The 14,700-nt window shown below is 43.9% G+C and overlaps 1 protein-coding gene across 2 annotated transcripts; it reads right to left on the bottom strand.

Annotated features, from left to right (window-relative positions):
- Positions 1 to 840: 840 nt before the first annotated feature.
- inka2 (inka box actin regulator 2) lies at positions 841 to 14,298 on the bottom strand. Of its 2 annotated transcripts, none has more exons than XM_056274193.1 (2): positions 13,858 to 14,298; positions 841 to 3,668 (listed from the first exon to the last, which is right to left on the bottom strand). In XM_056274193.1, exons 1-2 carry the CDS (start codon positions 13,891 to 13,893, stop codon positions 2,424 to 2,426), a joined length of 1,281 nt encoding a protein of 426 aa, XP_056130168.1. In that variant the 5' UTR covers positions 13,894 to 14,298; the 3' UTR covers positions 841 to 2,423. The 2 variants fall into 2 exon arrangements, with proteins under 2 accessions (XP_056130168.1, XP_056130169.1); XM_056274194.1 differs by lacking the exon at positions 13,858 to 14,298 and adding an exon at positions 5,482 to 5,733.
- Positions 14,299 to 14,700: the final 402 nt, after the last annotated feature.

The following is a 14,700-nucleotide window of genomic DNA, read 5'->3' as shown; positions in this document are numbered from 1 at the left end:
TGAAATCCCGGTCGTTCTAGTGTTAAGCAATGAAGTACATCCATTGGCAAAGAGAATTTCTGAATGTAGTTTTGATTTCCTCAAAATATCTTGCCACTATTAGTGACTTATGTAAGGGTGTTTAGGAAGTTTTGCTTGTAAAGTGGACCAGAGGATGCACCATAGTTTGAGTCTACCTCATATCTCTTGTAAGCCCAAGATGATAGTTGTGCCAAGATGGTTTATTGAAACTGGGTCCAGGACCTTTGCAGTTATTAATGGTTTGTATTAAGAGGAAGTGCTTGAAGGCAAAGAGATAAACTGGTAGCGGTTTGATGCATCCCATGCAAGGCATTTCAGGGACTGACAGTCATTAAGTGCTTGTGATGAGAATGAGGACAACAAAGTGTATGTTCTCTGTTCTCTTTATTTATTTAAGACGCTGATGGAATTGCAATACAGATTTGTACTTATATCGGCCGGGACCGTCAGCTGACGTGCAGGCATACCCAGGCTTGCTAGCTTTTCCCCAAAGAACTTGTCGGTCATGCTGCAATGCTCAACTGAGAATATGGGGGAGTGGGGCAGAGCCCAGTCAAGCTGAAGGCCATGGCTGAAAGCGAAGCTCGATCCTGGTAGAAGGCTGTGCTCCTTTTACTTGGAGCTGTTTGCCTCTATGCTTTTTTTTTTTTTTATCAGATTACAAATCTACAAAATCATAGAGCACAGCTTTGTGGAAATATGTTTCGTTTCTCAGGAGGAATTGCAAAGCACCAAAGGAAAGGCTGATGGATAAGTTGACACGCAAGTGAATGCTAAATTAAAAACAAGTGTGACGTAACTTTCAGAGAACAGCTTTAATTTACAAAGAGTCAGCAACAGTTTTACAGTGCACGTGACACAGAATCACTACACGAGGTTCGCAGAACCCTAGTGAAAAATATCAACGATACTGAAATTTACACTTTTGGAGGCGTCAAGAGGGAGAAAAGAAATTGCTCATTTAAATACACACCATGGGGAATGACATCTCAGACAGTGGCTTATGGCACATAAGTCTTAACAGAAACGGCCAGTGTGTGTGTTTGCGTATGTCTGACCTTCTGATCTGTGTATACGTGATGGGTGACCTGAATACTGAGACACCAGATGGATTGGCTGGCCAAGACGTTGGAAAAACCCAAGGCCTCTCTCTCTCTCTCTCTCTCTCTCTCTCTCTCTCTCTCTCTCTCTCTCTCTCTCTCTCTCTCTCTCTCTCTATTGCTCTCTCTTTCTTTAGTACCCCAGGCTGCATGTACTCTCTCTCTCTCTTATTGTCTTGATAGCTAATTTAATACGTTAGCTAGCTAACGTTAGCTCTCCCTCTCCCTCTCTCTCTCTGCAGCCCAGGGGGAATGGCAGTTAACTGAGGAGGTGCCATGATTACATGGCAAAGATAAATTGATATATCTTGTACAAAAGCAAGCACAACATCTCTGAGAAACACGAAAAAGGAAAGGGTTTCAAAGTTTAACGTAATCATTGACGGCGTAGACTAGTCATGCACTGTATTGCTGTATGTCTTACGAGGCGAGATAATAGTATCCATTCAATAGATTTAACTCTGGCAGTGTAACATAATGGTCGCTGGTCCCTTTCATTCCCTGAGCGAGGTAAATGTGATGTGACTGACAGGAAGTTTGGACCTTTAGGGAAGCAAAAGGGAAGATGACCGTGATTACTGGCAGTGCGTTCGGTAACAGCTGTTTGTAATGTCATTTATAAAAAAAGAAACAGTGCCCATGCAATCCAACAGTTGGTACACTATCCATAGATGTAAGACAAACGATCAAGTGTGGTACATGAGAGTGTGTAGCACAGAGGTGAAAAAGTCAAAATCTTTCAAGCATATGAAAAACTGGATGGTTTATTGAAAAACTGCGACAATGCAAGATAATGGAGTTTCTAAGAGACATTCTGAGAGTGATGTCCATGTCATGTACCATCTGTTAATTAAGTAGTCCACAAAGCTCAATCACACATGCATGCATTCTTGAGAGGAAATTAGTGATACAAAATTGAAGAAGAAACCAGTACACCTCTAAGGACATCTCTCTCTCGCTCTCTTTGCCTTCTGCAAACATGGCTTTCTCTCTTATGCACTGTTTTTTCCCTTCAAACACAGCCCTCTACACTTGCACATGTTGACACACACACACACATACACACGCACTCACACGCACAAAATTCAGATTTAAGGATTGTCAGACACACTGTTGCCCTGATAATCTCTCAGTTGGAGGAAGAAATGACTGGGTGTAGAGTTCATCAACTCTCAGTTCATTTTAGTGAGATGACTGTCATCTCTACAGTCTCTCATTCATTCCCACTTCTGCCAAGCCAAATCCCCCAGCACCTGTCACTCAATCTGTGGTTGTGTGGTGGCCCAGGACTAAAAGTCACTATCACACCCATACAGCTGTGTTGTAGTCAAAAATGGGCTGCATTCGCTCCAGACGGCTCTCTGGCTGTCTTCTGTCTAGATAAATCCCTGAGAACTGCTGTGGCTGCTGATGGTGGAAGTGATGGAGTTGGTGGTGGTTTCTCTCTGCGTCTGCCAGCTGAGCACATGGCCTCCCTTTATTCTGCTGTCCACCTGCCCAGAAAGGCAAGTAAAAGCTCCCTTTGGATGATTTTGCAGCCAGCTTCTTGGGTCTTTTGAACAGGTCTCCCTCAGGGAGCTCTGGTGCCACCCAGCCAGGCCTCTCCTTGAGGAGCTTGTCTCTGTCTGGTCGGACGCTGCGCAGGAACTTCTTAAAGATGTTGGTGGTCAATGAAAACTTGCGGCAGATCTCCTGCGAGCGGCTCAAACGGAGTGGGTGGCCAGGGGTGTCTAGCCTATCTGCCTCAGTGTCGCTCATCCTCTCCCCTCTCCTCTTCTTCCTCTCCTCCCCTTCCTCCTCCTCCTCCCTCTCAAGCTCGGGCAGGTCCAGCCAGTTGCCCACCAGGTCTGCAAAAACGTTGTCCCCCAGCACCAAAGGCTGGCGGTTGCGGCTCTGGCTCATCAGTGAAGAGGTCCAGTCGCTGGAGTCATCCATGCTGTCCTGGGAGTAGTCGCTGTCTAACGAAGGGCCCTCTCTGGAGAGGCTGTACAGGATCCCTGGTAGGTCCACCACCTGGGTGCCAAGGGGAGCTGGGTGGGGATGGGCAGCCGAAGGAGGGTTACCCACTGTGGGTCCGCAGAAGTCCACCTGAGGGGCAGTGTACCCTGACCACCTCCTTGGTACGGACTCAAGGATGCTCTCATTCCTCACACTCCTTTCACTCCTCTCGCTCCCCAGGCTAGAGGAGGAGGAAGAGGAGGAGGAGGCGGACGAGGTTCCTGTGCTGCTCCTGTGTTGGGACCGGCTCTGGCCGTCTCGGCCAGATGACACCCTGCTACCCTGTGAAGGCCTTGGGCTAGGATTACGACAAGGACTATGACTTGGACTAGGACCGGTTTCCTCAGGCATGGTCATCGCTGGGGCAGCAGCTGTGACAACAGTAGGTGCAGATGGAGAGGACTGCGGGGGCCCTCGGTTAATCGGCCGTCCTGAGATGTCAAGGCTCTCAAGTGCTGTCTGGACCTGAAGCAGTTTGAGTTCCTGCAGAGCGCCCATCATCGAGTTCATCTGAGCATGGAGGCCATCTCCTGCCTCTTTCATCGACAGCTGCAGAGGGAGAGGGGAGGAAGAACAAAGCACAGAGGAGAGACATGCAAGAAAGAGAGAAGGTGAGAAACAGAAATACAGAGATGTGACAGGGTAAACAGAAGGAGGGAGCAAGACAAAAGGGAGACAAAAAATATGGAAATGTTTTGGTGAGGTTTCAATAAAAGATTCAAGGTGCAGCTCATCAATTTAAGCACTAGACTTCTGAACCTCCCTTGGTTGCTGGGGGAATCTCAATTCATCAAACAAACATCTTCCTCACCGTTTCTTTTTCTATTTACCATGAACTCCAGGAGCAGGACAAATTTAATTACACACCAGACTATATCAAAGACGTCAGATGAATTAAGCAAAAGAATAGATGTTAAGCATTCGCCGTCACAGCCCTGCTAACTTAGCATGCCCCGTGATGTCAGATATGGTCTCTGCCATCTTCTGTTTGTGCTTTCCCGGGGTGCATGCATTCTTTGTTTTAATTAAGGGTCATGTGACCTAGTTTTGAATGACAGGCCACGGCCCCCCATATGGCCCCGGCCTAATACGCATGTGAGAGGATCCCAGTCTGTGACAGCTGTAGAATAGACTAGCAACATTTGTGTCTCCCTCAAATTCTGCTCTACTCTCTGTGCCTTAATTTTCCATTTTGTGCCCTTTTGTCTTGATTCACATGCTCGGGGTCTTTCACAAGGCTCTCCTCCCTTTAACCTCCCTCTTGTATCTCACTCCCACACGCTGCTACTGTCTCCTCTCTCTCTTTTACTCATCTGTCTGCGAGCATGTGTCATGTGACCCTGGCTAACCGTTTTCTCCTGGAGGGAAAAGGAAAGCCCTGTGGCAACATCCTGACCTGTGTCTTAACTTGTTAGCTCGAGTCACGATGCACCTTAGCTTAAACTTGACTCGTTTCGCTTGATATGACAACAGTAGCTTCATCGTAGCGTGCACACACTCATACACATGCATACCGAGGTGGAGGTAACCAGTGACTCATGAAGATGAACCTGCCAAAAAACCCTCCCTTTTTCAAACCAGCTGTGGGAAGATTTGAGGGGAAGCACGCAAAGAATTCTGCAAAACGTGCCCCAGTCTATGGGAAAATACCAGTGAGAAAGTCAGCAAAACAGATAAAGCTAAGTAAATGCATACCTACAGCAGGCTGTACTAGTTTTCCCCCTTTTTTATTGAAAAGTGAAACTTGGCCTTAGTTATCATATGGTAAAATTAAGTGTATGCTCAAATTAATTCCAAATTATTGCACAAAAAAAGAAAAAGGGTCTTGCTGTGCCTACTGACAATATGTCTCTAACTTACTTTAGTGAGAAAACAATGTTGCATCTTGATGCCATTACCATTAGCGCTGTGCAATATATCGATTTAATATCAGTATTGTGATATGAGACTAGATAGCATCAGGGATTTGGTTACTGTAACATTGTAATATAACTTAAACAATGTCATTTCCTGGTCTTTAAAGGCTGCACTGCAATAAAGTGATGCAATTTTCACAATTTATTAGACTGTTTTAGCTGCTTGGTCATTATATCTATATTGCTAGTGGTCATTTCTCAAAATGTTCTCTTGAAAGCACCAGCAGTCATCCCCAAAATATTGTCATATCATAAACATTGAGGTATTAACTCGACAATATCATGGTATTTAATTTTGTCAATGCTGCCTAGCCCTAACTACCATCAGAGGAAATCAAACATAGCATCAGAACAAGCCTCCCTCAACAAACATTCAAGACTTTCACCATTCATATTCCTATCCAACAAAGCATCATTAATCTTTAGAATCAAAATCCATACATTACCTTACTTTACACACAGTTTCACAATGGGGATGGGGAATGTCCCTGTCTGCCTCTCTGGAAGTCTGTCACTACTGTCTCACCTTTTCAAACGGGTCAGTGGGACTGCCCATATATGTATCACCCACCAATAAGGGGGGGACACCGCCGGATGGGGCAGCCAATCAACGCCGCTCGTCTATACTATAATCCGTAATGGTGCATGGGGAGGGGTTGGTCACTCGGGTGGAAACTGACAATAGAGGGTAGAAAAAGAGGGAGAGAGAGAGGAGGAGGGGGTGGAAGGAAGCGGCAGGGGAGAGCAGGCGGCTGGTGAGAGTCACAGCGAGCAGTAGTGGAAGTGGACTGGGGCGGCAGCTGGATGAGTAGCAGTGGGATAAGAGGGTGGTGGGGCTGGGGAGGGTGTAGGAGGGGAGGGGGGGGTGTTGGGAATCCCTGCCATATGTTTAGATGTCCAAGAAGGAACTGTTGATGGATTAAATTATGGATGACACCATAAGAACACATAGGAGAGAGCAAGCGAGTGTGTGTGTGTGTGTGTATGTGGGGGGGGGGGGGGGGTTGGTGTATTTGGTGTCACCAGACAGTGATACTTAATCTGGGGGGGTGGGGGTGATTGTGATGACCATGGGTGGGAAAAGCAACAGTGTAAAACAACTGTGTTTGACTGTATTGTAGCTCCATAAACTAAGCTCCGTGAGAGCATAGGGCTTAAATGACAGTGGAAAAAAGTTAATAAATAACATTTTTAGGTGGCTTTTGGGGTTAAAATGGGCACAAATAGTAGACCTTGCCAACAATGAGAAGGTGAGCATAGTTAGATATATAGTGAGATATCTATATATCTCTTTTTATAAAAAAAAATATGATACTTACATTTAGATTTTTTTTTCTCAAAGTATAACATTGTAACAGTTAGAAAACTTTAAAGACAACAATACATGACCTTAGATTTAGAACTAATATAAGCACTTTTACAGACTGGATTTGCATTTTTCTGAATCCAATTTTTTTTTCTAACATTACTACTGTTTTCAAATGGACTTTTCATATTTAGACTCATTTTTATCCCAGTGAAAATGAAACACCTAAACAAAATCCAAACAAAGGTGCAAAAACTTTTAAAGTAACTATAGTGTAGTACAGTATATATATTTCATAGTGTACATACAGTTAACTGGAGGGTTATTACACATGAACTGTGCTTAAACAGCTGTCAGCTCCCCTGCATTACAGATGTTAGTTTCACGGTGACCTCAAGATCACATCATGGCGTTCCTCCATGGCATATGGAAAGGTAGGTGCACAGGGGCATCACTAACAGCCTCTCAGATCTCATAATAAGCCCATCATTGCATATGGTTTGAACAAAAGGGCCTTTTGTCTTCCTCCCCCAGTTTGGCCAAAATAGGCAGTGACGGTACATGTAATTAGCAAAATCAGGTTATATCATGTCTTGGTGCCGTGCACATATGTTTGACTTCATTAGTTATAATTGGCGATGTCCCAGGAGAGGCTGGGAAAGACTGCATAATTACAGTTTACCATCATCCACATCAAAGTTCAACAAGTTCGACAATGGGATGTCAAGCAGAGCTGTGTTTTGTCATTACATCTTCAGACTTGGACGTGCGGCTTAGGTAAGACTCTGGCAGAATTTGCGGGCATAAATCAAGCAATTATGGCATCCTGAGCTGCTGGTTAGAGCTGGGTCATTTTGGTATATCAAATTTGTCGCTGAAATATCATCTTCTGCCCGTTCACTTTCTCATGCAGAGTAAATGGTGAGCCTGTTCATACATGCCCGCTCAAAAGCCCTCAAATTCAACACTCGCATGCAACTTTTCTATTATCCCTGAAATCCAGGCATCCCCTCAGGTTATTTAAAGCACATTGAGTTGTTTACCGGCGATTCTATTCTCAGGCAACATTAATAATTCATGTTGTGCCCTGGGGAAGGAAGAGTGGAGCAGTAGTAAACCAAATTATTGCTACTTCAATTTACCACGCCTACTGGCTCGCGCCACTCTGCCATTACCATACCAAGGCCGGGACTTAGTGGCCCAGATATGTCAGCATCATAAACTTTCACTCTGGCATCTGCTGAGATGTTGAATGTGACTTTAAATGTCCTGTGGCCGTTTCAAGATTAGCCCCTGGTGTTTACTCTTTAGTGGAGATACTGTAGTGTGTCACTCGCTGAGTGTGCTGATTAGCAGAGGGCCTTATTAAGTGATGGACACATAAGTGACAGGCACCATCTCAAACCCTTGAGGTCTTACTTCAAGTAAATGAAAATGTAAAAAAAAATCTCCTCACTCTCATTTAAGGAGGGGAAAAATATCCAGAAAATTGGGACGACGTGATTCAAGATACTTGATCTGTCAGGCAAGTTTTTTTTTAAAAAAAGCAAGTATGTGCCAAAAGAAACTGTTGATCAAAAGAAGAGTTTGACTGAATCTAACAAGACATGGACCATCCAGACCCCCCCCCCCCCATCTCATCCCTCTGCTGCAGTGATGCCAACCAGCCCAGCATAATTGCCAATTAAGGCTGAATCCCTCAAAGTTTGGGAACAATAGCTGACGGTCTTGAATCGATGTTAGAAGGCGGCTAATTAAAAATTTGCAGCCTTTTAGAAGAAAAAAAACCCAATATGGTGCTTCTTTATTTTAGCAAGTCATGTCAAGGAAGGCGGCGACTGAAAATGCAAAATTTAGGACAGCCGAGTGCTGTTTTAGCATCAATAATGAAAATTCACCCAAAAACCATCTAACATGCATGGAAGTGAGTTAATTGGCACCTGGTAGCTCTATAAATAAATCACTGTTACTTCACAACAGCTGTCTGTTGCAATATAATGCTGCTCCTTCATCATGATATGACTCTGCCGCATTCAGTTAGGCGAAAAAAGTAGAAGCAGTATGTAAACAAAACACAGTTAATGTCACTGTCCAGCTTCCAGCCTTGCTTATGTGTGTCAGTGTATATTTGAATGCTTGCGTGCATGCATGTGTTTGCATGTCACACTCAAAGAACCTCATTCAAACCTCATTCACAAACATGCATTGATACCGAACACAAACCACCACATTATTCTACACCATAAACAGGTACAAAATAGAGGCCATTCAGTGTTGTTTTGATGTTGTTGTTGTTGGCCGGGGGGGAGGAAACAGTAAGGCCAAGGTTATCGGGCCCTAAAGCGTTTCCTGTTTAGCAGGGGCGGGCTAGCGACAGTTAAGGTTTTTTTTTCTTTCTTAGCCATTCCTCCTCCCTCATTAAAAATGAATGGTGGCCTGTGTGGGTCAAGGGCAGGAATAGGATCTCTGTCCTGGGGATACAGAGAGGGGCTCTGTGATGGTGAACTGCTGGGCACTAGATTAACCACATTGGGGAGGTCCAGCATCTCCATCAGAAGGGCAGTAATGCATGACATTTACTGTGGAAATATACCACTGTGTAAAACAGTATGAATGCCTCTCTAACATGCAAGCTTTATAGTTGTAATGCCATCCCATGACGTTTAAAATGTCCTAGAGGTCATGTTCAAGGGACGGTAAGAGTGTATGTTATTCAGCTAAAGAATCCAGCCATAAATGCCTTTTAGTATCTCACCTTCGAAAGCCACACATTTACCAGCTGATGATGCGTCCACATTTCTTCAAGAATTTTTTTTTTTTGGGGGGATTTTTTTCCCCAATTGCACTTGGCCAATTACCCCACTCTCTGAGCCATCCCGGTCACTGCTCCAACCCACCAGCCAGTCTGGGGAGGGCTGCAGACTACCACATGCCTCCCCCGATACATGTGGAGTTGCCAGCAACTTCTTTTCACCTGACAGTAAGGAGTTTTGCCAGGGGGACGTGGCACGTGGAAGGATCATGCTAGTCCCCCCAGTTCCCCCTCCCCTCTGAACAGGTGCCCCGACTGACCATAGGAGGTGCTAGTGCAGCGACCAGGACACACCAACAGCCGGCTTCCCACCCGCAGACACGGCCAATTGTGTCTAGGGATGCCCGACCAAGCCGAAGGTAACACAAGCATTCGAACCAGTGATCCTTGTGTTGGTAGGCAATGGAATAGACTGCCATGCCACCCGGACGCCCCCAAAAATTCTCTCTTGTGTTTGACATGTTGACACAACTGGGCAATAATTTAATGTTATTGTTTATCGTCTTTCAATAGTATCATATCTGTGCGAAATCTAGATATTGCCACATCATGATAAAGTATTTTTCAATGACAACTGTACCCTAAACTCTCTAACAAAATGAGGGAATATGCCAAGGGGGTATTAATTTGAAAATTGGGTTTGATTTGATATTATATTTGACATTACCAAACATTTCAAAGTGATCCAGCTGGATTCTTTTTTGCATGTGTATACAGATTTCATGAAATCTACCAATGTTGGCTAAAATCCTCTGCAATGATCATGATAATATTTTATTTTCCATATTGCCCAGCACTACGTTGACTTCCATGACTATGACCTGCAATGCGACATGTGCAACTCTCACACACATGATCCCTAGCAAAACACAGCATATGACTGGTATTTGTAGAAGTTTAGATAGGTAATTACTTTAATAACAAGTCTACTTCAAATAAAAGAAAAATCCATTATGGTGGCTATGACCTAGCGTCCATTAGAGCTGCTGCCCTGTTGGACTCTGCAGGACTGGAGGAGGCTCCATGGCCATTTTCCTGCCAGATCTGATTTAGGCCCCCAGCAGAATAAGTTATGCTCCTATGAAAGAAAAAGCCTGTTTAGAAGCCAGGTCACTTTCTTTAGTAGGAAGTATTTACACCCTATTTACAATCAGCATGAAAATGGCTCTTGAGCAAATCTGATGGCATTCAGATTTAGTCAAAATCCAAGCGTAAACAGACCCAGGAGGCATTGAAGAAGGTGTGAAGAAGGACTGCTCAAACGATCCTTCAGTGTATCTTGGGTCTGTTTACACTTGGATTTTTGAAAGGTTTCCTCCAGATGCATTTTTATGCTGAGTGTAAACAGGTTGTAAGAGACAGTCCAACATCCGATCTGGATCCAGCTCGGCCAAGTCTTAACTGGACTCCATACTCATTAGCTGAGTTACATTTATGTGTGGATTGATGTTAACGCTAGATAGCGAAAGCAGTCGACATCAGCAACTTGTGTGTGGGTACAACATCAACCCTATACTCACACAGTCAAGAAATTCTCATTCACTTATGGCAAAGTTTAGTTTTCTCTGATGCTGTAGACCGTATTTAACTTGTGTGGGTGGGACACAGAGAAAGGTAAATAGACTATCATTTGAATCTTGAACACAATGCTGGTGCATGCAACGCCAACAGCCAGCAACGAGAGCCAAGACCATTTTTAGTTGAGGGGAAGGAAGGACCTGTAGGAGAACAAGAGCTGCTGAAACAAAAAAAAACACCCACCCACTCTGAAAAAAAACAAACAAACCCTGGTTGAAATTGACAGGCTAAAGATGGGTGATTCTTTCTGATCCCACACCCTGAAGGTAATTGAGAACAAAGTCTTATGTGGCATACACAATTTGCCACACACACGTGCATGCATACAAACACACACACACACACACGGGCAGACATCCAGTGCTCAACCCTACCCCCCCATGGCACCGACACTTTTTTCTTTTCAGATGGCTTGACCTCATTGGTGTTGAATTTCTAAGGTGACAGTTGTGCTTAAAAATGCGCCTCAGGTGTTGAGAGATAAATTTGCAACGCAGAGCCAATTAGCTGTGCCAGCATGGCTATCAAAAAGGTTTGATTTGTGCTTTTTAGCTCCTGAAGCAACATTGTCGTGCAGGTGTTAACCCCTCATTTAGACAGGGTGACTCAGGGGCATGTGAGTAGTTGTTTTTTCAAGTCCAAAATCAGAGGAAGGGAAGGCGTACCTTTTCCCTCCTTTTCATCGCTCCCATTCTGCCGTGTGAACGGTGAGTCATGCGGAGCTAAAATCTACCTTATTGTTACTTATTGTTAGCCTGGCTGTTCTTATTATTAGAGCAAATGAAAGTTGGCAGGCTTTTCACAAAGCAGATTTTCAAGCACATGGAGACGACTGGAGGAAATAATCTTAATTGTTCCACTGAAACCAGTTGGAATAGACAAAGCAACATGAATACATTACATTTGAAACCTATATCTCGGGGTAGGTTTTCAGTGTCACAGGTGCAGTTGGAAGAAATAGCCAAAGAGCAGGTCGGGTCAAATGTCAAATGTCCAGGCCTGACCTGACACTGCTCCGCACAGAGCGACCCATAGCGACCCCGAGGCAGACGGCGTTCACACTTATCAGGGGTCAGTAATCTTTGGCCTCACAGGATGATAATATGTGTAATATTTTGGCTACTCTGCAGCATAATATGACTAGTAAATACTGGTCATGGTTGCTTAGTGGTTGTCACTAAAACAAAGCAGCCAACACACCTAATGAAATGACAGGAGCCAGGCTGGCTGAGGTGTTTGTTGTAGTTTAGAGGCCTGTCTGAAGGTCCACCACCAAAGACTTAGTTCACACTTGAAGTCCTCAGCAAATTATGCAGCAAAAAGATACCTAGTAAAAGCTACTGGAGATGGCTAATGTCGGCAAATGTGTTGCATGTGAAAAGATGGATGTCGGCACTCCAGTAGAAGTTACACAAAGGCTCTTTGAGGTCATTATTGGACTTATTAAAGAGGTCAGAGGAACCCAGTGTATCCATTTTTGATGTTTATTTAGTCCCAATTATTCAAACATTAGCCAAGGATGAAGTCCAATTTTATAATTTACTGCACACTCACATTAAGGGTTTAAGAGCCAGGGCTGCCAGCTTGATTACATTTTTTTCTCTCTCTCTTTTGGCAGGTGCTCTTATCCAGAGAGACGTATAATTAAGGGTTTACCAGTTGCAAATAGGTGAACATTAACACTGAATCGCACAATTTTTGAACACCAGTTTTCTGTGGTAAAGAGCAGCCATATTAATGACCCATTACCTGTCGTAATTGCTGTGCAATGTAGGAAGAGAGGCGTTTGTGATATTTGTGTTGCACATTAAAACTGGTAGCCCCCCCCTTTTTCGAAGCAAGGCGCCACAACAGATTGTGTCCCACATGGTGCTGCTCAGGGGAGACTGTCCTCAGCTTTCTTAACCGGCATCTGTTATCTGTTCTTGTGATTGATCCAGAGCATGGCAGGACACTTTTCTACTGTGTTACCAAATCATGATATGGCAAGGATAACACAACATGTCCTCCTGGCAAGAGGTCTGCGGTAACAGCCGTGTGGATAATTTAGGGAAGGGAATCAAGAAGCCACAGAGCTGTTCGTCTTGTACACCATGCAGCCATCCTGTGGCTTCTTCTGTGGACCCTTGGTTGATTAAAAAAAAAAAGAAGAAAAAAAAATCTGCCTGCTTTGAAGAAACTCCAAAAGAAATCTGTGCCAGTTAAGGCTCCTTTGAAAGGAGTCTACAGTTAGCAGATGCCAAAAGATTTGGATGCGAGGATGTCTTTTAACATTGTTTTTCTCGCTACAATCGAGAGGGTGATGAACAATGTCACTCTCAATTTGCTGTCATTGTCCAACAGATTTGTTGATTGGGGGCAGCGAGGGTTCCCATGTGCAAGAACATACCAATTTAGGGAGATTTAATTAGAATTAATTGTACAGGGCATAGGAATGTGTAATGAATATTGCCGCATCCCGGTCTTCACACAGGACTTGGCAGGAGTCTGTTGCAAAATATAATAAATCAATCAAATTTAGCCAAATCCAACATACTGATGTCGGCCCACACTACACAGCTACCACAGACAGTGCGATCAAAGGACCTATTTAGGAGATTACAAAAGGCCGTTTAGGTTATTGAGCTTAAATAATGAACATCTGTCACAGATTGGGGGGGGGGCTTACACATGCCTCTGCTGTGTCCAAAGCTTTAAGCCTACAAAGATTAATACGGATGAATAAAAACCTTCCTCTTCTCATCACCCGCGTCTCACCCCCCCCCCCCCCCACCACCATTAAGAAGACAATATCGACATCGGTAACACTGATCTCACTGATATGTGCAATTTATATATATATATATATATATATATATATATATATATATGTGTGTGTGTGTGTGTGTGTGTGTGTATATATATATATATATGTGTGTGTGTGTATATATATATATATATATATATATATATATATATATATATATATATATATATATATATTTCAAAGTGTTTACGTTAGAATAGAGAATTCATTTAGCCTGTTGTTAAATTAACACGCGGGCACACGCTGGAAATGCCCAACAGAGGGAAAGCGCGTGATAGTGGTGAGATGCTGGTAATTAATACACGAATACCACCACATACCAGCTCCTGCTTCAGCCGTCTCAAGCACGCGTCCATGTTTCTGCGTTCTGGCTCGGAGAGCCGCTGTTCCACTTCCAGACGTAGTAGTGAAAATGCAAAAAATAAATAAATAAAATAAACAAACAAAAATTCAATTAAAACATTTGCTTTGCTGTTCAGACATGCCTGTGATGACCATCAGACGGAGCACAGAAGTGCAAGACAGGAAAAAGACAGCATTGTGGTGTGGTGGAGAGTCAAATGTGAGATGGGAAATGAACGCAAATCCTGCTGTGGAATGCGCGCGCGCGTCCTCTCCCGACGCCAATTTATTGGCTTTTATTACAAAAAACAAAACAAACAAAGCTCCTCGTCAAAAAAATTTTTTTTAAACTCCAAAATGTGATGATGTTGTCCTTTTACGTAGGTGCGATCTCGTATCCGGACGTGTGTTCATCGGTATCTGTGAGTGGCAATGCTGGCTCAGGCTGTAGTGTAGGTTGTTGTTCCCCCCCCTTTCCTCCTTTTTCTCATTCAAGAGGGGCGCTTACGTTGTCCGTCCCATTTCCTCCAATGAGCAAGTCTTCCACGGCTGCGTCAACGCACGGGGGAGCTGACATTTGCTACGGGTGATATATGACCACTGCACGTATACGTACGCACGAGACTCCAGTAGGAATCAAACCTGCGTCTCTGGAAGCCCCTAAGAAATGCACTTATATCGGTAAAGGATCCAATTGCTTGAGGCGTTTCGTGAATAAGAAACGTAATAAAATGCCATACCGCAGTATTTCACGCCGTTTACACACTAATATAGATCAAGCAATCAGGAGCTATTGGGAGGACGTTTAAGAAGGATGTATA

The sequence above is a fragment of the Lampris incognitus genome, chromosome 2, assembly GCF_029633865.1.
Source record: "Lampris incognitus isolate fLamInc1 chromosome 2, fLamInc1.hap2, whole genome shotgun sequence".
Classification (NCBI taxonomy): domain Eukaryota; kingdom Metazoa; phylum Chordata; class Actinopteri; order Lampriformes; family Lampridae; genus Lampris; species Lampris incognitus.
The sequence above is the reverse complement of the archived record's forward strand: the minus strand, read 5'-3'. Positions and strand labels throughout refer to the sequence as shown.